This window comes from Heterodontus francisci, chromosome 16, assembly GCF_036365525.1.
Source record: "Heterodontus francisci isolate sHetFra1 chromosome 16, sHetFra1.hap1, whole genome shotgun sequence".
NCBI classification, from domain to species: domain Eukaryota; kingdom Metazoa; phylum Chordata; class Chondrichthyes; order Heterodontiformes; family Heterodontidae; genus Heterodontus; species Heterodontus francisci.
The window spans coordinates 98,179,460-98,204,548 of NC_090386.1; the positions used below are offsets into that span (position 1 = coordinate 98,179,460).

At 44.7% G+C, this 25,089-nt stretch overlaps 1 protein-coding gene across 7 annotated transcripts in view; it reads right to left on the minus strand.

Moving 5' to 3' along the window:
* tox2 (TOX high mobility group box family member 2) overlaps positions 1-25,089 on the minus strand; it is a 259,956-nt gene that overhangs the window by 125,617 nt on the left and 109,250 nt on the right. For 6 of the 7 annotated variants that reach the window (XM_068048697.1, XM_068048696.1, XM_068048701.1 and 3 more), the window contains one exon: positions 6,975-7,040. The exons of the other annotated variant lie outside the window; for it this stretch is intronic. In XM_068048697.1, the coding sequence (XP_067904798.1) occupies positions 6,975-7,040 (66 nt within the window). The remainder of the gene's footprint in view (positions 1-6,974; positions 7,041-25,089) is intronic. 7 annotated transcript variants of the gene reach the window in all.

Genomic DNA, 25,089 nt, shown 5'->3' on the forward strand with positions numbered 1-25,089 from the left:
CAATATACAGTTCTTGTGGAGACCAAATCCCATCTTCACACTGAAGACCTCCTCCATCATGTTGCGTGGCATTACCACTTAATGGGATAGATTCAGAACAGATCTAGCAGCTCAAATCTGGGCACCCATGAGCAGCAATAGAATTGTATTCAACCACAATCTGTAACCTCATGGCCCTTACTCTACCAATACCATCAAGCCGGGGGACCAACCCTGGTTCAATGAGGAGTGTAGGAGGGCATGCCAGGAGCAGCACCAGACTACTTGAAAATGAGGTGCCAACCTGGTGAAGCTACAACACAGGTCCACATGCATGCAGAAGCAGCATGCAATAGACAGGGCTAAGCAATCTTACAACCAACAGATCAATTAAACAATTAAACAACTAACCAGAGGAGGAGGCTCTCAAATATCCCCATCCTCAATGATGGGGGAGCCCAGCACATCAGTGCAAAGGACAAGGCTGAAGCATTTGCAACAATTTTCAGCTAGAACTGCTGAGTGTATGATCCATCTCGGCCTTCTCCTGAGGTCCCCAGCATCACAGATACCAGTCTTCAGACAATTCGATTCACCCCACATGATAGCAAGAAACAGCTGAAGGTACTGGATACTGCAAAGGCTATGGGTCCTGACAACATCCTGGCTGTAGTACTGATGACTTGTGCTCCAGAACTAACCACGCCCCTAGCCAACCTGCTCCAGTACAGCTATAACACTGGCAATGTGGAAAATTGCCCAGGTATGTCCTGTACACAAAAAGCAGGACAAGTCCAACCCAGCCAATTACCGCCCTATCAGTCTACTCTCAATCATCAGCAAAGTGATGGAAGGTGTCGTTGACAGTGCTATCAAGCGGCACTTACTCAGCAATAACCTGCTTACTGCCGCTCAGTTTGGGTTCCACCAGGGCCACTCAACTCCTGACCGCATTACAGCCTTTGTCCAAACATGGTCAAAAGAGCAGAATTCCAGAGGTGAGGTGAGGTGAGAGTGACTGCCCTTGGCATCAAGGCAGCATTTGACCGAGTGTGGCATCAAGGAGCCTTAACTAAATTGAAGTCAATGGGAATCAGGGGGAAAACTCTCCGCCTGTTGGGGTCATACCTAGCACAAAGGAAGTTGGTTGTGGTTGTTGGGGGTCAATCATCTCAGACCTCGAACGTCACTGCAGGAGGTCCTTAGGGTAGTGTCCTAAGCCCAACTATCTTTAGCTGCTTCATCAAAAACTTTTCCTCCAACATAAGGTCAGAATTGGGGATGGTCAATGATGATTGCACAGTGTTCAGTACCATTCACAACTTGGCAGATACTGAAACAGTCCATGTCCACATGCAGAAAGACCTGGACAACATTCAGGCTTGGGCTGATAAGTGGCAAGTAATATTTCTGCCACAGAAGTGCCAGGCAATGACCATCTCCAACAAGAGAGAATCAAACCATCTCCCTTGACATTCCATAGCATTACCATTGCTGAATCCTTGACCATCAAGATCTTGGGGGCTTTCATTGACCAGAAACTGAACTGGAGTAGCCATATAAATACTGTGGCTACAAGAACGGTTCAGAGGCTAGGAATCCTGAGGCGAGTAACTCACCTCCTGACTCCCCAAAGCCTGTCCACCATCTACAAGGCACAAGTCAGGGGTGTGATGGAATACTCTCCACATGCCTGGATGAGTGCAGTTCCAACAACATTTAAGAAGCTCGACACCATCCAAGACTAAGCAGCCTACTTGATCGGCACCCCATCCACCACCTTAAACCTTCATTCCCTCCATCACCGATGCACAGTGGCAGCAGTGTGTGCCATATGCAAGATGCATTACAGCAGCTCACGAAGACTCCTTCAACAGCACCTTTGAAACCTGCGACCTCTACCACCTAGAAGGATAAGGGCAGCAGACACATGGGAACACCACTGCCTGCAAGTTGCCCTCCAAGCCACACACCATCCTGACTTGGAACTATATCGACGTTCCTTCACCGTCACTGGGTCAAAATCCTGGAACTCCGTTCCTAACAGCACTGTGGGTGTACCTACCCCACATGGACCGCAGCGGTTCAAGAAGGCAGCTCAGCTTCTCAAGGGCAATTAGGGATGGGCAATAAATGCTGGCCTGGCCAGTGATGCCCTCATCCCATGAATGAATTAAAAAATGTCCATGATATTGGTGCAACACTTAACAGATTGAAGGATATTTTTTGCGGGGGCTAGAGAATAAAAGTTTTGAGATGTTCCTACTTTCCAAAATAAAGACAGATGACCCAATTCGTTTTAGTTGAATTGCTGAATAAGTGAGAAAAGACTCAGCCAGGTCATAGGAATAATTAATGAGCCTTACTGTGCATTCAATTTACCCTGATTTTATAGTCCATTTTGTGCACTATGGTGCCAAGCCTTTCGAAGTGCCATTAATGGTGCTTTCTGTCCCATGAGAGTGCAGGGAGTGGGAGGGGGAGGGGCTCTATACCAGACACTCGGCTTTGCTTTATCACGAAGATGGTGCGGCTTTTTCTTCACCCGGTCAACTGCGGTTGTTTGCTAACAATATCTGTTTAATTATTTTGTCACATTTTTCTGTTAATTCGCGAAAATTACCTTTTAAAATTTCGGGCAGGCTGAGTGTGATTTCTTTTGGCATAATTCTTGTTAGGCAAGGGAATCAAAGGTTATCGGGGGTAGATGGGAGTGTGGAATTCGAGAGGGCGGCACAGTGGCGCAGTGGTTAGCACCGCAGCCTCACAGCTCCAGTGGCCCGGGTTCAATTCCGGGTACTGCCTGTGTGGAGTTTGCAAGTTCTCGCTGTGTCTGCATGGGTTTCCTCCGGGTGCTCCGGTTTCCTCCCACATGCCAAAGACTTGCAGGTTGATAGGTAAATTGGCCACTAGCAATTGCCCCTAGTATAGGTAGGTGGTAGGGAATATAGGGACAGGTGGGAATGTGGTAGGAATATGGAATTAGTGTAGGATTAGTATAAATGGGTGGTTGATGGTCGGCACAGACTCGGTGGGCCGAAGGGCCTGATTCAGTGCTGTATCTCTAAACTAAACTAAACACAAATAGATCAACCATGATCTTATTGAATGGTGGAGCAGGCTCGAGGGGCCGAATGGCCTACTTCTGCTCCTAATTCAACTGTTTGTATGGAGCTAAGGTTGAACGATTGGGTGAGGTTAACCCATTGGGCTACCTGGCCCCCAGGTGAAGCATGCAAACAAGGGGTCAGGGGTTACAGAAGCCAAATCCTCCAATGCCGTGTTCTGTTTCTGTCAGATTCAGAACAAATCCAGTGTGAGAGTGAATTTTATTAAGCACTCAGTGAGCAAATTACTTGTGGTCAGTTGTAGCTGAATCCTGTCATATGAAATTGGTCAACCTCAGAATGATTGGCAGGAGAGGGTCATGAGTTCCTCGACACCTCCCATTGCCTCCATCACTGAGGTACTGTGTTTGGCTCTTTCACTGAGACACAAGGGAAACATTCTGTGCACTATTCAAGGTAATCCTTGGCAGGAAGATAAGGTGTTATAAGATCAAACCGGTAAAAAGCAAGAAGTTTTTTCTTAGAATGAGCAACACTTGGATAATTTGCAGACAGGTTAGTCAGTTGAATGCTGTGATAGGGAACTGTTCATTTTTCGAGGGAGATGATCAAGGATTGGGTGAAATACCTTCCTCATCCAAACTTATCCTGTGATAAATCGGAAATCCGACAGCCTGGAGAGCAGATGATCAGTCTCAATAATCACATGCAGTGAGAGTGAGAACCGCTCAGATCAGAGATGAAGAATAAAGTGTCAAAAAAAGCTAACAAGGCTTTAAATCAATTGGGAAAACCCAAAATTAAACTAAATTCATTGTGTAGACAGATGAATAGTGTGCCTCACTTTGGAGAGGCTGCAGAACGCAATGTTTGTGCTGCTCTTCGATTATTGGTTTTACATCTTGATTGAGCCACTCAATGCTTTGTTCACACGATGTTGTAGAAGGATACACTGAGGCAATAACTCTGCTATCAGCTGTTCTAACCCAGTGTTGTCCAATGTGATAGTCACGAGCCAGATAGTGAAAATTGGGAATCCAGATGTGGAAAATTGCATTTCTGATTGCTAACTAAAAAGGAGTAACAGGCACCGTGTTTGGTCATTTGATCTCAAGATTCATATTCGCACAGCATACGCATGTGAACTTTAACCTTTTTCTGCATGATTAAGATGGAAAGCAGACTGTGTGAGAGTGGTTTTTGATCGTTATAGTTGCTTTATTTCCTTCGTCACTGAACGGTGTGATATATTTCTTAAGTAAAGGAGTGGGCTTGCATTTCTGTAGTGTCTTTCACATTCTCAGAGTATCCCAAAGCACTTTACAGACAATTAAGTACTTTTTGAAGTGCAGTCACTGTTGTAATGTAGGAAATGCAGCAGCCAATTTGCGCGCAGCAAGCTCCCATAAATAACAGTAAGATAAGCAACCAGGTCATCAGTGATGTTGGTTGAGGGATAACTACTGGCCAGGACACCAGGGAGAACTGATGAAGGGTCACTGACCTGAAACGTTAACTCTGCTTCTCTCTCCACAGATGCTGCTGAGTTTTTCCAGCACTTTCTGTTTTATTTTACACCAGGAAGAACTCCCTTGCTCTTTTACTTTCACCTTAGAGGGCAGATGGTGCTTCTGTTTAACATCTCATCCGAAAGGTGGCACCTCCAACAGTGTAGTGCTCCCACAGTACTGCAATGAAGTCTCAGCCTCGGATATGGGCTCAAGTCCTTGGAGTAGGTTTTGAATTCACAACTGCCTGACTCAGAGCGACAGGGTTACTCACTGAGGCAAAGCTGATGTCTTGTAAATATGCATCTGAAGGACATCTATCTGTATTGTGTGTAAGATGTTTTTTGCTAAAATTCATACATGTGGCTAAAATAGGTCACTGAAGCCTCAGCTATAACTAGTCAGAGATATCTATTGAAAGCCATTGGTTTAAGACAAGCTCCACAGAGTCCCCTCACTAACTGGCAAGTGCTGGGGAGGTTGCATCCGATCAGGTTGCCTGCCATTTACTTGAAATACTTCCAACTTGTTTCATTATTCTTGTTGTCTTATTGGACACCTTTCTGTGGGATGTTATCATTCCACTTCTTTATGTTAAAGGCACTATATAAATGCAGTTTGTACATTTGCCAAGCACAGGGCTCGGGTGGCACCAGTCACTTGGAGATGTGTTGTCAATAAAGTTTCATGCTGGTTTTACCTGATACTTCATCACAGTGAAAGAACTCCAAGCAATTTCAATATCTTAGGACCATAGGATCATAGGAAATAGGAGCAGGAGTAGGCCATTCAGCCCGTCGAGCCTGCTCCATCATTCAAACAGATCATGGCTGATCATCTACCCCTACGCCATTTTTCCCCACTTTCCCCAGATTCATTGATGGGATCATATGTCCTTAGGGGAACACATTGTTTTCTCCTGAAGTAATTTTCTAAATTGGGGTGAAATTTATCTTTACAGATGTGTCACTTACCAGTATTTAACCCCAGACACTTTGTTTCTTATGGGACCCTGCACCTTTCTTCCATATGGGGCAGAGTAACTGAGATCGGGAACTCACTGTGCTGACAGTAATGGGTTTAATGCCACATTGTTGACTCTGTAATGTAGCACCATCACTTCTTCAGCCAACCTCACAAAAACGGAATTTCTTGTAAAGATTTTAATATCAAACTTTCCAAACAAACCTGCAGAAATGCAGGGAAACCACAGACAACCTCCCATGGGTGTCATTAAAACACAGAGAAGGTGAGACAGAAGTTCAGATGAATATTTAATAAATGATTACTTTAGTCACGGACATGAGACAGGGTTATCAACTCCGGTTGGACGTCTCCCTGGAGATGTCATCACATGATCTCCCACCTCCATCTGCCCCACCCCCGCATTTCCTGCCGTTGTTCACCCAAGTTCACCTCTCTTCCCTGTCCAATTGGAAAGTGAACAGACCGATTGGTTAGCTGATTGGATGATTCTTGACCTTTTTCCAATCACCAATATATTTATAACTAGTAAACAAAATTGTTCTAAGAAGATGAAAAAAAAGTCATACCTCTTTTTTAGTGCCCCATCTATGACTTTTCCTCCCTGGGTCTTGCACCTAGGGATTAATCTTTAGCTCCTGGAGACTCCAGGAAAATTCTGGAAGTTAAACTATGCCAGTGAATGTCTGAAACAAGAGGCCCAAGAACTGATGGCCTTTTGAACAAACAAAGACATTAAGGTCTGGCTGCCTTCTTACCCAGCCCTCAGCTAAGTCCTGGGAGAGGGTGTTATTGGAGCAGGTTATGGGGGGTGCGGGGGAGTGCTATGGTGGGTCGGGGGAAGTGTGGGGGAAGGGACGATCATGGCTTCTCTTCCTCCTGGCTCCACAGGAAGGGTGTTTTACATTAACTACCTGTTACTGACAGCCATGTGGCCACCGAGGAACTCTAAGCACAGTTGACCCATCACCTGCCTTGTTCATCACAGATCAATTCTGAAGCGGGTTTCTTTCATGGGTATGGGGGTCCTAATTTACATCTTTAAAGAGCCCCAACACCTGTTTTAGGAGTCTGCCAATTCGCCTAAAAATAGGCCCCACCAATTTGGTAGTTGGCTCAACTCTTGCAAAGATAGGACACAGACGTCCCACTGCTAAATTGGTACGCTTTCCACCCACTTTATACCTGAAGAAACATAGAAACATAGAACTTAGGAGCAGGAGTAGGCCATTTGGCCCTTCGAGCCTGCACCGCCATTCAATACGATCATGGCTGATCGTCCAAACTCGTACCCTGTTCCTGCTTTCTCCCTGCATCCCTTGATTCCTACAGAAATAGGCAAAATGCGTTTGGATTTCCCCCATTTGGATTTTTACATATGAAAAAAAATGAGGGAATCTAAAAAGATGGGAACTGTAAGCTTCTGCCCACTTACCTGGTTGGTAGGCAGGTAATCCTGGTTGGCATCAGTAAGACTCATGTACATATTGTCACCATCAAACTGAAAATGGAAGAGAAACAAAAAATCAGCATTTGAGGAACTTCAGAAAATTGACACTAAGACTTTTCTACTCATAGGCGGCTGGGAACCACAAGTGGCAGTGCAGTTACCAACTGACCCACTGAGGCAGTTGATTCATTATTTTCTCTGTGATATACTCGCTAAACACTTCAGCAAGATTACCTGACCTTAAATGACTATGAATTGATAATGAGTTCATTAAAGAGCAGTGTAATTACTAGTTTACAGTGCAAGAATGAACAACTTCCCTCCAACCACTTATCAACTGGGAGATGGCAGTTTTGAGTCACAAGTTGCAAGGATTCCCATGCACATTTTTAACATTAATCATGATGGGTGAATGAAGATATGCTTATAGTAATTAAAAATAAACACAAGAGTGAGAGAAACAGACCACAAATGTCATTGGGAGGGAGAATATGATATAATGACAGGGAGATCCCATTCAGGTCACACACACACACAAAACAGAACAAGCATCTAACTGCAATGAGGCGCAAAGCATTTCATTATGAAGACTGGCAGGTGATTGGCTTTTATCAAGAGGTTTTTGTTCTTAAATATTTCTGATACCTGTTAGGAGTGCTTCCATTTTTTGTTATATTTTGATGATTTGTGTTTTAAAACCGAAAAGGAGTCCATGGATTTTTTGTTTTACAAGGGTCACTGAGAGATCTGGATTGTAAACAGTTACTGGAAGGCACCTGTCTTCAAATAAATACCCAGCAGGGGTTGTTCGTGACTGGAGGAAAGATGTTTACAAAGAAGTGACAGGTCAATATTTATAGGGGTCAGGAGGTTTGACGTTTGTGACATTGTTTTGGGTTTCACTTTGGACAGCGAGTTGGGATATGGACAATGGTTTGAAAAGACAGTTGGAGAAAACTTGCCGAGGGAGCAAAACCCCGGCTCAGTCTGTTCCTGCTCTTTGAAAAAGCCTGCTAGTTTTCCATCTCTTGACAAGCTGAGAAGCAAGAGTAAGGAACTTCCTGAAACCCCATTACTGCATTTTCCCTGGAAAGCCTGCCCAAACTGATCTTCAACATCATCTGAGACGAACTGTTCTAGGAAGATCTCAGTGACAGCCGTCTATACGTATTTGGGACGCCAAACCAAAAAGGACACCTGACATTTTTTCATATCTTCTCTTTTTTCTTCAAAAATTAGCAAGTATTTTGGCTAATGTATTCTTTTTTTGTTTTTCCTTTGCACTAGAGCTCTAAAAAGTAAATCTCTTTTTTTGGTTAACCGGTGTGTGTGTGAGAGAGGCTGAGGTAAAAAGGGAACATTTATATTCCAATCTGTGTGTTTATGCTTTACTTCATTACTGGTTAAGACTTGTTTTACAATAAACTGATAATTTTGTTGTTTATTAAAGAAACCTGGTTGGTGTGTTTTATTCTGGGATTAAAATAGAGTCTATGATTGACCGTATCGGTAAGTGGGAAAAAATGTAACTATGTGTTGTGACCTGTGGAGAAGTGGAACTAGAATAAACACTGGACTCCTCCTGTCTCAGTCATAACATACAACAGAGAAAGTTTCAACTGAAGTGCAGAAAATTCACACATTTCAGCCTATCCTCTGTGTCAGGAATGCCATCAAAGCAGCACGGTGAATCAGTGATTAGTGAACTTCTGCTGCCAACAGTGCGGTGCTGAAGTGAACTAGCGTGTCATCCGTTAGTGACATCATAATGACAAAACAATCCCTGCACGTCTTCCACCCACTCCACTCAAACATAAAATAAGGAGAAATTTCATCCAGGAGGAGACCAGTGGGCCCATCATATCTACGTTGGTGTTTGTTCCCTATCAGATCCATCTCCTCTAATCCCACTGAAAATCTCCTGCTCCCTCACTGCAACTGCAGCATTTACAAAATGTTTCTGCCAGTTATGTCAGTGGGCAGAATTCCCAAGGGAATTCCCAGTGTTTGTCATTCCCTACAGGTTTCACGATCTTTCTTCAAGTGTTTAACTCCTTTATAAAGGTGTCAGCCATGGCACAGTGGGTCACACTCTCACCTCTGAATCAGACGGTTATCGGTTCAAGCCTCACTAAAGCAACTTAAACCCATAAAGCCAGCTGATGGTCCCAGTGCATACAGAGGAGGTGCTGTCTTTTAGATGTGGTATTAAAACTCTCCACTCTCACATGGATATAAAAGACCAATGGCACTGTATTGAAGAAAAGCAGTGAAGTTCACCCTCATGTTCTGGTCAATATTTATCCCTCAAACAACATCACAAAGAACAATCATCTGATCAATATTACATTGCTGTTCGTTGGAGCTTGCTGTGCACAAATTGGCTGCTGTGTTTCCGACATTAAACAGTGACTGCACTTCAAACAGTAGTGCATTGGCTGTAAAGTGCTTTGGGACATTCTGAGGTTGTGAAAAGTGCTTTATAGATGCAAGTTCTTTCTTAAATACTTTGACTGCAGTTGCTCCTTATTCCATCCCCATATAAAGAAAGTGGAAGTGATGGAATCTACTGGACACAGAAAATAATTGAGGGTTGGGACCATTTCCAGGTCCTGATCCCACTGGTGTCTGGCATCTGCACGGCGTCTTGATCTTACAGGAAGCAGCCAATTAACAGGCCGTTTCCATGTTTGCTGTCCAATTAAGGACATTAAGGATGGCAGGCATGACAGTGATGCGAGAGGCCCAATGAGAAGGTGTACAGCACTGAGCAGATGGCAGTCCCGCCAGGAGAAGTAGATGCTGCTGAGGGAGGTAGGAGGGCACGAGGGTGCCTCAAAACGGAGCTGTTCTCAGATAGCTGCAGAACATTTTTAAAAAGTCCCAGAGGTGTTAGTGCCATGAGTGTGGAGGGAGAAACCTCTTCATAACAGTGACTGGCCGTGGCCCTGGCCGTGGCCCTGGCCGTGGCTGTTTCAGCCTTGCAGCTCCATCATTGTGGATTTGCGAGGAGGCTCTGATGACCCTCTGACCTGCTGCTGGGAGGCCACCTCTAACTATTTCCTGGGCTCCAGCCTCGGCAGGTGACACCGAGAAAGTTCTGTTGCTGTCGGATTATATCCCTTGACTGGGGCAAGTTAGACTGAGATTCAGAAAATGCAGCAGTAACCAGGATCAGCTGGTACAGGTGAGAGTGAGAAACTTTTGATCCTGAAGGGTCTGGATGAGTTTAAACACCATTTTCTACAACTGGGAGACCCTTTAAAGGTGCTTGTTTTGGGAATTTCTGACTGATAATACCTGTTCTGGCTTCAGATTCTTCTGACAGGTGTCGGTCTGTCAGGTTATTTTCAAACACTCACATGCAGTCAGGCAGCTCAGGAGCAGGAATAAGATTCTCTATCGGCATAAGTTGGTTTTTAAAAATTAATTCTTGGGATTTGGGAATCACTGGCAAAGCTGGCATTTATTGCCCGTCTCTAATGGTCCTGGTGGTGGTAAGCTATTTGCCAGTATCATGGAGCAGGAGGACAATGAGCAATCCAGGAAGGAGTGAAGATGAGTCATGCAGCATTTAAGATTGATGCAGACAAAAAAAAAAAGAACAAAGATAATTACAGCACAGGAACAGGCCCTTCGGCCCTCCAAGCCTGCGCCGATCCAGATCCTCTCTCTACACATGTCGCCTATTTTCTAAGGTTCTGTATCTCTTTTCTTCCTGCCCATTCATGTATCTGTCTAGATACATCTTAAAAGACTCCATCGTGCCCGCGTCTACCACCTCCGCTGGCAACGCGTTCCAGGTGCCCACCACCCTCTGCGTAAAGAACTTTCCACGCATATGCCCCCTAAACATTTCCCCTTTCACTTTGAACTCGTGTCCTCTCGTAATTGAAACCCCCACTCTGGGAAAAAGCCTCTTGCTGTCCACCCTGTCTATACCTCTCATGATTTTGTATACCTCAATCAGGTCCCCCCTCAACCTCCGTCTTTCTAATGAAAATAATCCTAATCTGCTCAACCTCTCTTCATAGCTAGCGCCCTCCATACCAGGCAACATCCTGGTGAACCTCCTCTGCACCCTCTCCAAAGCATCCACATCCTTTTGATAATGTGGCGACCAGAACTGTACGCAGTATTCCAAATGTGGCCGAACCAAAGTCCTATACAACTGTAACATGACCTGCCAACTCTTGTACTCAATGCCCCGTCCGATGAAGGAAAGCATGCCGTATGCCTTCTTGACCACTCTATTTACCTGCGTTGCCACCTTCAGGGAACAGTGGACCTGAACACCCAAATCTCTCTGGACATCAATTTTCCCCAGGACTTTTCCATTTACTGTATAGTTCACTCTTGAATTGGATCTTCCAAAATGCATCACCTCGCATTTGCCCTGATTGAACTCCATCTGCCATTTCTCTGCCCAACTCTCTAATCTATCTATATTCTGCTGTATTCTCTGACAGTCCCCTTCACTATCTGCTACTCCACCAATCTTAGTGTCGTCTGCAAACTTGTTAATCAGTCCACCTATACTTTCCTCCAAATCATTAATGTATAGACCTGCTAGGAATAACCCAGTAACCCCAACCCTCCTCACACCCACCCCCCCCACACCCCATAGAGTATCCAGGCAGCACAGCTCTGAATGAGAACATGTGCTTCAGCAAAGAAGCAATAAGACCTGCCGTAGGCAGACTACATATCACATTCACCTGCGTGTGTTTGCCTGCGCTGTAGAGGACTTGGCATTGTCCAGCAGTCCTGCACGGTGAGACAACTGGCACTCAGTGCCAGTTTCAGTCTTGTCCAAGTGGCATATGAGTGATATCTCTGGGTGACCTGGAGGCATCAACACTCTGGAGCCCATTCCTCCGGCCCTCAATCCCCTCCACCAGGACTTGGAATTCAGAATGAATGGTGCTCTGTGTTCTTCTCTGTGCTGTGCTGCCTTCTTGGTGTTGCTGTCATTCTCCTCACAATGTATGATAAGAATTTATATAAAACGTGCAGCAACATCGTGTCAGAGTGAAGTGAGAGAGCCAAGCACAAGTATTTTCTTACCTGGTTATCTCCTGCCCCCACCCCAAGGTGCATGTTGAACAGTTGTTTTAAGGCCACACCTGAGTTTCCATGCATTTCAGCTACTTAAGCATGTTTTGCACCCATTTTACAGCAATGGTGATTCCAATGTGTCTCACTGGAGTGTCAGCTGTTGCTCTGTTAATAACACTTGCTCCCCTAAGTCCGATGATTGTAAGCTCAAGTTCCACTCAAAGACTTGAGCATAAAAGATCTAAGCTGATACTTGAGTGCTATACTATTGGAGGTGCTGTCTTTCAGATGAGACAGTAAGCTAAGGCCCCATCTGATTTTGTAGGAAGGTGTAAAAGATTCCAGGGCACTGTCTTGCAGAAGTGCACAGTAGTTCTCCCAGTGTCTTGGCCAATATTCATCCCTCAGTCAAAATCACTATAACAGTTTATCACAGTGCTGCTTGTGGGATCATGCTGTGCACAAAATGGCTGCTGCGTTTCCTACATTACATCAATGCCTACGCTTCAAAAATACTTAATTGGCTGTAAAGCATTTTGTGACATCCTGAGGTTGTGAAAGGCGCTATATAAATGCAAGTCTTTTTTTCTTTTATTGTAAGGAGCAGACCCAGGAAACCCACGCAGAGTGCTCTCTACAGGCGGCTGGTGTAATAGCAGCATTTACTCACTGAGGGAGGAAATTCCCTCCAGTCTCTTTAATCTCATGGACTCTCTGTGCAATTGTTCTTAATTAGTTCAGTATTTTGTCTGCCAATTGCCCCCATAGCTCCTTATATTGGATCTTAATTTCATTAATCTAATGTTTTCTGGGTGGATAAGATTGAGGTGTGTTCAATAAAACCATGTGCTGAAGCAATATGTTGATGGGGGAGATGAACAGAGGTTGGGGAAGGTTCGTGTGGAGCAGAAACACAGACATGGGCTTGTTGGGCTGAACAGCCTGTTTCTGTGCTGTAAATACTTCTTAATATGTTGTAAAATACTGAGCATGCCAAAAATCTGAAATTAAAAAGAAAACGCTGGAGATATTCAGCAGAACAATCCTGACCTCTGAGTATTTCCAGCATTTTCTGTCTTTAATGTCATTACGTATGGTCTAGCCTCATTACAATGAACTCTGCTGCAGTTTTCAGTCTTTGAGTGGTGACTGTTTTGGGTCCTGTTTTCTGTTCTATTAGTGGACAGTGACTGTAGATAACCCACCGATAAAGCACAGATGCTCCGTGCCCTTCCTGAGACCTCTGGTTTGGCAAGCTAGGACATTATGTGTTGTCCATGTATTAAAGGCAACGAAGGACATTGTAATTAAGGGTTAAACACCAATCCTCTCTAAGCAGTAATCGTTTGTGTATATGTAAGTACAAAAAGTGAGGGCCTTCAATTTCTTGAATGTTCAGTCTCAGTGGGACACAGGCCAGTCATTCAACTGAAATCAGTTTCGTTATGATTGGGAATGAGTTTAACACCGTGTCTACATCAATACTGGTTAGCACTCTCTGTTTGGTCAATCTCTCTGCAACCACTATGAAGTCATTATCACAAACCTGTCCGAAGCGTTTGTTTATTATGATAAGGGTGAGCAATCCCAGGGAGGTAACTGGAATTAAAACAAGAAATGCTGGAAATACTCAGCAGGTCTGGCAGCATCTATGGAGAGAGAAGCGGAGTTAACGTTGCTGGTCAGTGACCCTGCTTCAGGTAATTGGAATACTGACTTCCCCCCCAACCCCCCACCACTCCCCTCCACCTACGACAACCTTACACCTCTCATGCTCTCAGTATCAGTGGCAGGAAGCTGCCTCACGGCAGCTCCAATGGTGAGAGTCACGTTTTACCAGGCTGACAGCCCAACTAAATCCCTTTCACCACTGCTGTGCCTCCGCACTGCTCAGAAGATTCCATTCTACCATTGCTGCTGACTCATTTGCAGCGAAATTCTGTACAAGCAAATTGCAGTTCAAGTATGAAATTCATAGTATAATGCTAATGGACTGGAACGTGCTGCCTGACAGGGTGGTGGAAGCAGATTCAATAGTGACTTTTAAAAGGGAATTGGAGAAATACTTCAAGAGAAAGAATTTGCAGGGCTGTGGGGAAAGAGCAGGGGAGTGGGATCAATTGGATAGCTCTTTCAAATAGCCAGTGCAAGCACAATGGGCTGAATGGCCTCCTTCTGTGCTGTAAGGTTCTATGATGAAATATGATTCTGCTGACATCCCAACAGTCTGGGAGTATTGGCAAGGAAACAGATGACCCTCCTCCCAACCTCAGGGATCTCACTCGAAAGAATTCATAACATCTCACTGTATTACAGCAGGAAACCAATAGAATGCTTGCAGAATTTCAGGCAAAGGCTCTGTTCTGGTTGGTGGGTCAGAGAGGCAGGCATTGACCAAGACAACCAAAGTCTCCACAGGACACAGTGGGATGGGACTGAGGAACCATTTCCCATTGAGTACGGCAATCCATGGGGGAATAGTGGAGACATGAGAAGGGGTGAATATTCTCCAGCATTGGGCGGCACAGTGGCGCAGTGTTAGCACCACAGCCTCACAGCTCCACCGAGCCTGGGTTCAGTTCTGGGTACTGCCTGTGTGGAGTTTGCAGTTCTACCTGTGACTGTGTGGGTTTCTGCCGGGTGCTCTGGTTTCCTCCCACAGCCAAAGATTTGCAGGTTGATAGGTAAATTGGCCATTATAAATTGCCCCTAGTGTAGGTAGGTGGTAGGAGAATGGTGGGGATGTGGTAGGGAATATGGGATTAATGTAGGATTAGTATAAATGGGTGGTTGTTGGTCAGCACAGACTTGGTGGGCTGAAGGGCCTGTTTCAGTGCTGTATCTCTCTATGATTCTATTTCTCAATTACTTATGGGGGCCAGAACTTTGACGCTGAAGATTATATGTGATGGGCTGGGTAGATCTGAAAGGCTGACTGGCCTTCCCCATTCATTAAATTTTGCATAAGTTGAGGTCTAACGCCTTTTCAACCTCCTCTCTGTCTTCACCTGTGAAAAGATGAGACGAGAGTTGAAGGAGATCTGGAATGAAAGCTGAGCACTGGGTACAGCTACATAGGTCCATTTGAGTTCTCTCCTTAATTTGGGAGGAGGGGCATGAGTTTGGCAAATTTCTGCTTTGGTTACCTGTTAAGTCTCACTGGCTACTTCTTGCAGGTCTCTAGCTTGTCGGTTTTCAGCTATTTATCTGAAGAATTATACCTTGAAGAAATTGTGGTCAATGAAACTGTGACCTTAGATACAAAAGCAAAAGATTGCACTGCAGAAAGTGTATTCCCTAACCCCTAAATATTTGAAGGGGAGAAAATTGCAGGGTTATGGGAAAGAGCATGGGGGAGGGGACTAGTTTGATAACTCTTTCGAAGAACTAGCACAGGCACAGTGGGCCGAATGACCTCAGTCCGGCCTGTTACATTCTATGAATCTAAAGCTAATGGAGTGAAACTTGGGTATATCAATCTCACACTATTTCATATTAACCTACTGCAGATTCATGCATTTTCTACCAAGTGAAACGTACCAGGTAACACTCTATCTAAGCTAGACCTGTGCTAGACCTGTGCTAGACCTGTGTTAACTGCAGCAACTCCAGAATTAGGTAAAGCCCAGGATTGCAACAACATTAAAATATTAGAAGTTTAGCACCAAAAAGGCCCATTTGGTTCATCAAGGCAATCCCCCTGACAGATTTCAAACTCAAAGCAACATCGGAACCTAGGAACTGTGAGATGAAAATAGACTACAATCCATCCAGTTCGCCTTTTACCATCCTGGTAGTCACATGATTCAATGATACTATTGACTAATCACAGTGATCAATCTCTATCAATGAGTCTCTAACAGAGCCAGATAGGAGGTGAGGAAAATCCCCAGTGGTGGAGAGCTTTGGGAACCATTGATCCAAAGTGAGCTGTTCCTCCCAAAAACCAGGCTCCACTCATCACAATCATGTCTTAAATTGCTGATACACTCTATCCTAAATTATTTCTACAGAAGGAAATCCATCTTATTTGCATTTGAATGAATCAATACGAACCACTTCCACTGTGCCCTAGGGAGCCTGTTCCATAGACGGACTGCTCACTCACTGAAATATTGGTTGCACAGATTAGTTTTGTATGTATTTCTGTTAAGTGCAGGCTGTGACCTCTAGTTCTACTGTTCTGGACAAGGTGAGACAGCTTCATAATAATAAATAAAAACAAGAAACGCTGGAAATACTCAGCAGGTCTGGCAGCATCTGTGGAGAGAGAAGCAGAGTCAACGTTTCAGGTCAGTGACCCTTCATCAGAACTGAAACATTAACTCTGCTTCTCTCTCCACAGATGCTGCCAGACCTGCTGAGTATTTCCAGCATTTCTTGTTTTTATTTCAGATTTCCAGCATCCGCAGTATTTTGCTTTTATTTGAGGCAGCTTCATACTGACCTACTCACCACATCCTCCATCCCGCCTCTCTCTTGAATCATTGTTGACTCTTGAACCAATTATACTTGCTCTTCAATGTCCCTCCCTAGAAGCCCTGTCCCACAACCCTGTTACCTTCAATACAATGATGGTCTGCCTGACATCTCTTCTTACTCCTAACCTCCTAATTTGTAACGTGTATATCCTCGTATCAATACCCTTTGTTGCAGTGAACCAATCGTAGCTGAGATTTAAGAGGTGACTCTACTGAATTTTCACTATCATCTTTTCCAAGCCAATTAGGAACCATTATTTAGGAACGTACTTTACACATGTCAATGTATCTCCGGATTGGCCTTTTCAACTAAAAGTTATTAAAATGTTATTGTTGTAACTTTTCTTGGCAGTTCTCTTTCCCAAGTCCACAGGAACCAGTGCCTTTATTGAAAGTTTCCTGTATATGTCTGGGGGAAAATGCATCATTGGGAGGTGAGTTCCTGTCACTCACATGCCGACTCCGCTTTGTTCTCAATACAGAGCTGTCTAATGTGGCTTCATAATAATGAGACCAAGAGCTGTGCTTTCTCCCATCTCCAGAAAATGTTTCAAAGTCATCGTGTATTTTGAAATGCATTTGCCTTTGCTTTGCAGGCAACCATGCAACACACAGCAAGATCCCATGAACTGGAATGAGATAAATAACTAGTTAATTTGCTTTGTATGTTGTCGGCTGAGGAGGGAATGCTTTTCAGGGAACTGCAGAACCTCCCTGCAACTCTCTGAGTGTTGTTCTGGGATCACCGACAGATGCGGCCACAGTTTGCCATCTCATCTAAAGGATTGTCACTGGACTAATAATCCAGAGGCCCAGGCTAATTCCCTTGGGATACGGGTTCAAATCCCACCACAGCAGTTGGTGGGATTTAAATTCAATTAATTAATAAAAATCAATTAATTACTGGAAATCTGGAATTGAAAGCTAGTCTCAGTACTGGTGCCATGAAACTATTATCAATTGTTGTAAAAACACATCTGGTTCACTAATGTCCTTTAGGGAAGGAAATCTACTGTCCTTACCTGGTCTGGCCTACATGTGACTCCAGACCCACAGCAATGTGGTTAACTCTTACATGCCCTCTGAAATGGCCGAGCAAGTCATTCAGTTCAAAGGCATTTAGAGATGGGCAACAAATGCTGGCCTTAAATAAAAACAGAAAGTGCGGGAAATACTCAGCAGGTCTGGCAGCATCTGAAGGGAGGGAAGCAGAGTTAACGTTTCAGGTCAGTGACCTTTCATCAGAACTGGCCTTGCCAGCAATGCCCACATCGCATGAAAGAATTAAAAAAAATTTGAACTGCATTCCTGAAGTGAGGCTTGATCCCACAGCTTTTTGATGTGGAGGTGAGACAGTTACTAACAGAAGCAATCCAGCAATAATTGTGGAAGTTCTGTGAATTGTTCCTGGCTATTTGCTGCTGAATTGTAATATTCAGGGTAGAAGCTGCAGTTTTCTAATGGGGAAAAGATTTGTCTTCATTGATTTCAATCCGTCTGCTGTAAAATGTACTAGCTGGTAGCAGTTTAGAAAAGAGAATGGGTCAGATTACAAAATCTTTCCAACATTTACGCTGTCATCATAACCTTAACATCAAAGGACAGTCCTCATGGTGCTATAGACAAGAGTCTAGACGCAGAGATAATGCACATTGAGCCTGACAAACTGACCAAGGTCTCAAATAGACATTGGTTATGAACTGAACAGAAGTAGTTAGAGAGAAGGAAGGTCACCTCCGAAAACGGATCAATCTTTGAACTCAAAATGAACAATGCTACATCTTGCTCCTCTCAGGGCGTCAGTTGTAATGTCTCACCATCTGTGGAAGCTCTTTGAAGATTCAAGTATCTGCCTTTCACATGCATTGTGCTGGTTTGCTGTACACCTGGTAACACTCTGGTGTTGGCAGGTGGGGCACTCTGTTGTACAAAATGTGTGGCGTTCCTCTGTCATTTGGAAGAGAGGCCCTTTTGGAACCTATATTAAATAAAATTGGTTCTCCCAGAGGCTGATGGAGGTCTGATTGTATTGACACACAGTCACACTTCAGCACACAATTCCTAAAGAGATTAAGTCTTGAGAGACAGCCTTTGCTAAAGAGCAACCTGCTTGAAAGAAGTAACCAGGAGCAGGGTGCTTCTCACTTTCCTCCTTCTGCAACTCGAGTAAAAATGGTCCAATTTCTCCAACCTTTCTCCATGCCTCAATGTTACATTAAAATCACTCTCAGCAGTTCCCTCCATGGCCAGCTGTCTAAGTTCATGCCCAAGGTATGGCCCCTAGTAGAGCGTGGAGGACAGCTGCTGACCATTGTGGAACTTGAAAAGGAAAAGTTTGCAGGTCGATGGGGAAAGAGCAGAGGTGTAGGTCTGATCGAATACTCTTTCAAAGAACTGGCAGAGACACGATGGGCTGAATGGTAACTAGATCCTGCCTTCAGGAGAGGAGGGGAGAAAAACTGGAGGACAAAGAAAATAAAAGTGAAAAGATCTCTCTCACTGTGGTACCTCGAGTCAGGCGAGGAAACCAATATGAATGAGAGAGAACCTTTCATGCTTTGTATCGCTGTGTGTATCTGGAAAAAACAGTTGAGATTAACCACAAACCTTCCTGCACACCCCCAAGCCCCCCCAACACACAACCTAACAAAGAATTTAAAAACCTCTAACTAGGTGTGAAAATAAATTGTTACAGAGAACTTAGTAAATGCATCTGTAGTTCACAACCTAAAGGTTTCTAGTGCCTGGTAGGATAGAGATTCTACTCATGGCTGGTTAAATATGGCAAAATAAAATGGAAACAATCGGTCCAAGACCAATCAGTCTTTCATTTGCTTTCAAGTACATGATGTAACGACGTAAATCATAGCAAAATACATCGATCACTTGGCCATAAACTAGGCATCAAATTCAGACATGACAAAGGCATGCACAGCCCAGTGCACCAAGCCAAGTGCAATTCAATAATATCCAGGGATGGTGTCAAAGTTGGGAGAACAGTCCCACAGACTAGTCAAGCTTCTTCGGCAGCATCTCCCAAACCTGCAACCTTCACCATCTCAAAGGAACAAGGGCAGTAGGAACATGGGAACACCACTGCCTCCAAGTTCCCCTCCAGGTCACACACCATCCCGAGTTGGATTTATATCACTGTTCCTTCATCGTCTCTAGGTCAAAATCTGGAACTCCCAGCCTAACATCACTGGGTAGCACCTTCAACATGAGGCCATTTAACCAAACGGTGACATATATATTGGTGCCAAAGTAAAACTGGAAGAATCAGACAGCCTAATACACTTTGAGATTTTGTGATACCCTCAGCTGCTGTATTTGTTGCCATCACCGGTGACAGAGCTTTACTTTGCCCGAGTGACAGACAGCTCGAAATATTCTCTCCAGACACACCCAGGGCTGGATTTTGTAGTGCAGTGGTTACATATTCATGGCGGCCGCTCCCCACCCACCCCCCGCCCCCCCCCCCCCCCCCGAAACACGTGGTGGGGGCGGCATTGGCGACGCCATTCACGGCATCACCAAAGCAGAATCAGGCGCTTCCGCCATTTTAAAAATGGCTGCAGCCTTTCAGACAGTTTAGCAAAGAGCAGAGTTCACCCCTTCCCCACCTCAGTGATGCCAGCTTTCCCTGGACAGGAAGGTGAAGGCGTGTGAATGCCGCTCATCGTGCTGAGGATCGGGAACTGAAGGTAAGATTGCTGCGGTTTATATTTTAATTCATGCAAATGTGCTATTTAAATATGCTAAGTCAGGTCCAGTTGCAGAGCGGCGGAGGGGCCGTCACAGAGCTTCCCCACTGTAGGGAAGATAGGGACCGACAATCCCAGCGTCCGGTTCGATGGCGGCCACTATCGCTCCGATTTTCCACCCCCCGCCTCCTCCAACCCCCACTGTGGAAGCTGAAATCAGGCTGGGAACAAAATCCAGCCCGGAAGAATAAGATGTACAATTGTATTATGAACACTTAATGATTCAGGTGAAAGTTTCAAACACCTAGCATAACCCGTTACTGAAATCCCAGTAATGTGTGGCACACTCCACTCCCAACAGTTGCAGGAGAATAGCAGACTTTGTATTTATTAAATGTCAATATGGGGTAAGTCATGTTGCACAATATTAATAAATAAGAGTCTTGTGTTTATATAAGTGCCTTTCAAATTCCCAGGACATTCCAATGAGCCTTACAGCCAATGAATTACTTTTGAAGTGTAGTCACTGATTTTTTTGTAGGGAAACTTATCCTGAAATAATTGAGCCCTGTTTCTAAAGTGTAAAAGTGTTTCTGAAGCAAGATACTGATTGCAGGAGAGGTTGCAGCTTTCCATATATTCCTAGTGCTCGACTTTTCTTTACGACTGTTTCTGCTTCACGCTTTTACTCTGTGATGAAGTTTATGATGACAGCATAAACGGTTGGAACAATAATATTCACACATTTGAATTATAACTTTTTAAATAAAATAGTTACCATAACATATGGTGTGAATTACTGTGTGATAATTGGCTGCAGCAAAACTCAGCTGGAAAAATATCCTAAACACTGAGAATCAGAAGCTTTAACACCTGGTAAAACACAATCTGCTTCCCAGTAGATATGGTGAAACATTTTCATTTAAAAATGGGGAAGTCTGACTCCCTACCAAAGCACCAAGAAAAGTGATAATTAATATTTTTCTTTATTTATGAAGTATTTGTGAAGAAATTATAAATGTTTTTCATTTTCTTTCTTCCTCTCTGGAATGGACTGCAATTGGTTAGGATGCAGTTCCAAAGTCTGATGCTGCCCCACAATGTCTGTCGAATTGGCCAATTGTCGTGGGTCAGCCCAGACAGTTCTCACCAATAGGTAATACAACCACCGGGGAAAGGGACTGAACAAGGGCTTTGTTTTTCAGTTGCTTGTGCCTGTTTCACTGAAACTATAATTATTTCAGCTAACCTTATACAAAGCAGTGTTCCTACAGAATATTAGAATCTCCTTCTAGGTTAAAATACCATAAACACATGAAGGTGGTGGGGGTCAGGGGGGTGGTGTGGAATTTCCCATGGGGGCGTAATTGGAAAGTTACAGCCAAAATTACACCCATTCGCACACCTGTTTTGACAATGTCTGTTCACACCCACATTCTCTACCAATCTCATTAACAAATGCCAGAATGTAAAAATAGATGTAAACAATCAGGAATCAATGTAAACATCAAAAATCAGTGTAAAGAATCAGTAATCAGTGTAAATAATTGGAAAGTGCTGAACCGACACTCTATATTCCTTCTTTAAGTATGAAAATTGAGGTTTCAAGCCATCCTTCCTGTACATTGGGCACAGTGTGCATTTGCAAACATACAATTGGTAAAGCTTTTCCATTTTTACTGTAACTCAGATTGATGCCATAAAGATACATTCATTAAATCAGAAAATACAGAGTCAGTTTCTGTGATGATCATTGTTTCCTAAATGTTTAAAATAATCACAATAAAACACCTCAAAAATAACTGTTTCACACCGTGCCTAAAATTCTGGCTTTAATTTTGCACCATTTGCAGAGAATTTGTGTGGATGGCTGGTTAATCTGGGGACGGAGCTATTATAATGAACCCAGGAGTGTTCAGGGGGTAGGGATCAATAGGCAGGTGTAAAAGAGTGAAGAAATACAGCCTTGGTGTAATTACATGTGTAACACACTTGCGTCTGAGTGTCCTTGATCTTTTACATTGAGTATTTGCTTTACCTAGGATATCACTGTAGGAGTTCCTCAGGGTAGTGTCTCAGACCCAACCTTCATCAGCTGCTTCATCAGTGACCTCCCCTCCATCATAAGGTCAGATGTGGGGATGTTCGCTGACGATTGCACAATGTTCAGCACCATTCGCAACTCCTCAGATACTGAAGCAGCCCATGTCCATATGCAGCAAGACCTGAACAATATTCAGGCTTGGGCTGATAAGTGGAAAGTAACATTTGTGCCACACAAGTGCCAGGCAATGACCATCTCCAAGAAGAGAGAATCTAACCATCTCCCCCTGACATTCAATGGCATTACCATCACTGAATTCCCCCACCATCTACATCCTGGGGGTCACCATTGACCAGAAATTGAACTGGACCAGCCATATAAATACCGTGACTACAAGAACAGGTCATAGGCTGGGAATTCTATGGTGAGTAACTCACCTCCTGACTCCCCAATGCCTGTCCACCATCTACAAGGCACAAGTCAGCAGTGTGATGGAATACTTTCCACTTGCCTGGATGGGTGCAGCTCCAACAACACTCAGGAAGCTCCACACCATCCAGGACAAAGCAGCCCGCTTGATTGGCACCCCATCCACAAACATTCACTCCCTCCACCACCGACGCACAGTGGCAGCAGTGTGTACCATCTACAATATGCACTGTAGGAACTCACCAAGCCTCCTTTAACAGAACCTTCCAAACCCACCTAGGAGGGCAAAAGTAGTAGTCGTATGGGAACACCACCACTTAGAAGTTGCACACACCATCCTGACTTGGAACTATATCGCCGTTCCTTCCCAGTCGCTGGGTCAAAATCCTGGAACTCCCTTCCTAACAGCACTGTGGGTGTACCTACCCCACATGGACTGCAGTGGTTCAAGAAGGCAGCTCACCACCACCTTCTCAAGGGCAATTAGGGATGGGCAATAAATGCTGGCCTGGCCAGTGATGCCCACATCCCAAGAATAAATTTTAAAAACCTGATTACTCATGTCACGGATTCAAATGCTCAGGAAATTCCACCATCATGTGCTTTTCAGAGCTGTTTACAGGCAGCAGTGTTACAATATCCCATGAAGGATGTGCTAGAACTAGCTGCCAGCCATTCACTACATTGAAACAGTTCCATGCAGCAAGATAACTGCCCAATACAACGTGTGTTCGTGTCCATGGCAATACAATTCACCTTGTGACAATATACAATGCAGTTTCTACAGAAGATGACAGATTTCTAACCTATTAGTTCAGAAACACACACTCTCTCTTCTCATTAATACAGGGATTCCTCCTCTAAGATCCTCTCTGCCAGTTTGTTTTCAAAACTATTCTCTACATTGACACTGTTTTCAATTATACATGGGTTGATGCTTCGACAGTGCACACTCAGCAACACAAACAGATGGATGTTCTCTCAATGTAAACACTGGGCTACAACAGCAGAGAAATCAATGTCCAAACAGGGGGCAGGGCTCAATGGAATGCTGCTGTCATCGCAAAGCATCCAACCTGACTGTACAATTGTGAGTACCAACACAATCCCAGCATTTGAGTTTATTTTAATGAGGTGCTGTGGCTGATTGTAAACCTTTAACCAGTCAGACACGAGTCAAACGTGCCTCTGATTCAATGCACGGCCAGAACCTAAAAACCAGGGCTGAATATTACCAGGATGGCAGTGGTCCCGCCTTCCGTGCCAAAAGTAGGAGGCAACCTCACTTTGGCTGGCAGAGGGACCCAGAGAGGTAGTTTCCAGCGGTAGACAGTTATGGGAATTAAGAACGGAAGCACGCCCCCAAGAGCAGCCAGGCCAATCAGAGGGCTGGCAGCTCAGTAGCCTCAACAGTTCCACCGCTAGTGGTGGTCATTGCTGAGGCTGCATCTGCAAGATGAGGACACATTGATGGCCATGCGGCCTTGAAGACAGGTATTTGGGGTTTGGGGATGGCCGGGACCAGCAGATAGACCCCGGAAGATAGGCCCCGGCAATGGGGGAATGGGGGGTTGCATTGAGCACTGAGGGCAGGCAACGCCAATCCTGTGGGTTGGCCATTACCACTATGTGCCCCCTCTGTGGGCCATGCAGTGCTCAAAAAGGAGTTCCCTACCCCACTACACACTCCACCTACCGAAACCCGCTGAGAGCCCGCTGAGAACCCGCTGAGAACCTGCTGAGAGGCTGCTGGGTTGTACTGGATGGTCTCCCCACATACTCCTGGCAAAATGCCGGCGGAGACAGGAAGGAGCCCTTAATTGGCTCGCTGGGCACTGTGCAGCTCGCTAACCGCCACTCACTGGGCACTAAACATTCACTCCCTCCACATCCAGCGCACAGTGGCAGCAGTGTGTACCATATACAAGGTGCATCGCATCAACTTACCAAGCCTCTTTCAACAGTACCCTCCAAACTCACCTAGAAGGGCAAAGGTAGTAGTCGCACGGGAACACCACCACTTCCAAGTTACACACACCATCAGGACTTGGAACTATATCACCATTCCTTCATGTCACTGGGTCAGAATCCTGGAACTCCCTTCCTAACAGCACAGTGGGTCTACCTACCCCACGTGTACTGCAGCGGTTCAAGAAGGCAGCTCACCACCACCTTCGCAAGGGCAATTAGGGATGGGCAATAAATGCTGACCTTGCCAGCGATGCCCACATCCCGTGAATGAATAAGCAGTAAAAAGTGGAAAAGAACTTGGGTTCCCTTTCCTGATTGATATCTACAGCTTTGACGGAGTCCCAATGTTTGGCTGTTGGGTGAGGAATGTGTTTGACTGTGATGCTCTTCCACGAACAACCCAACTGCAGACG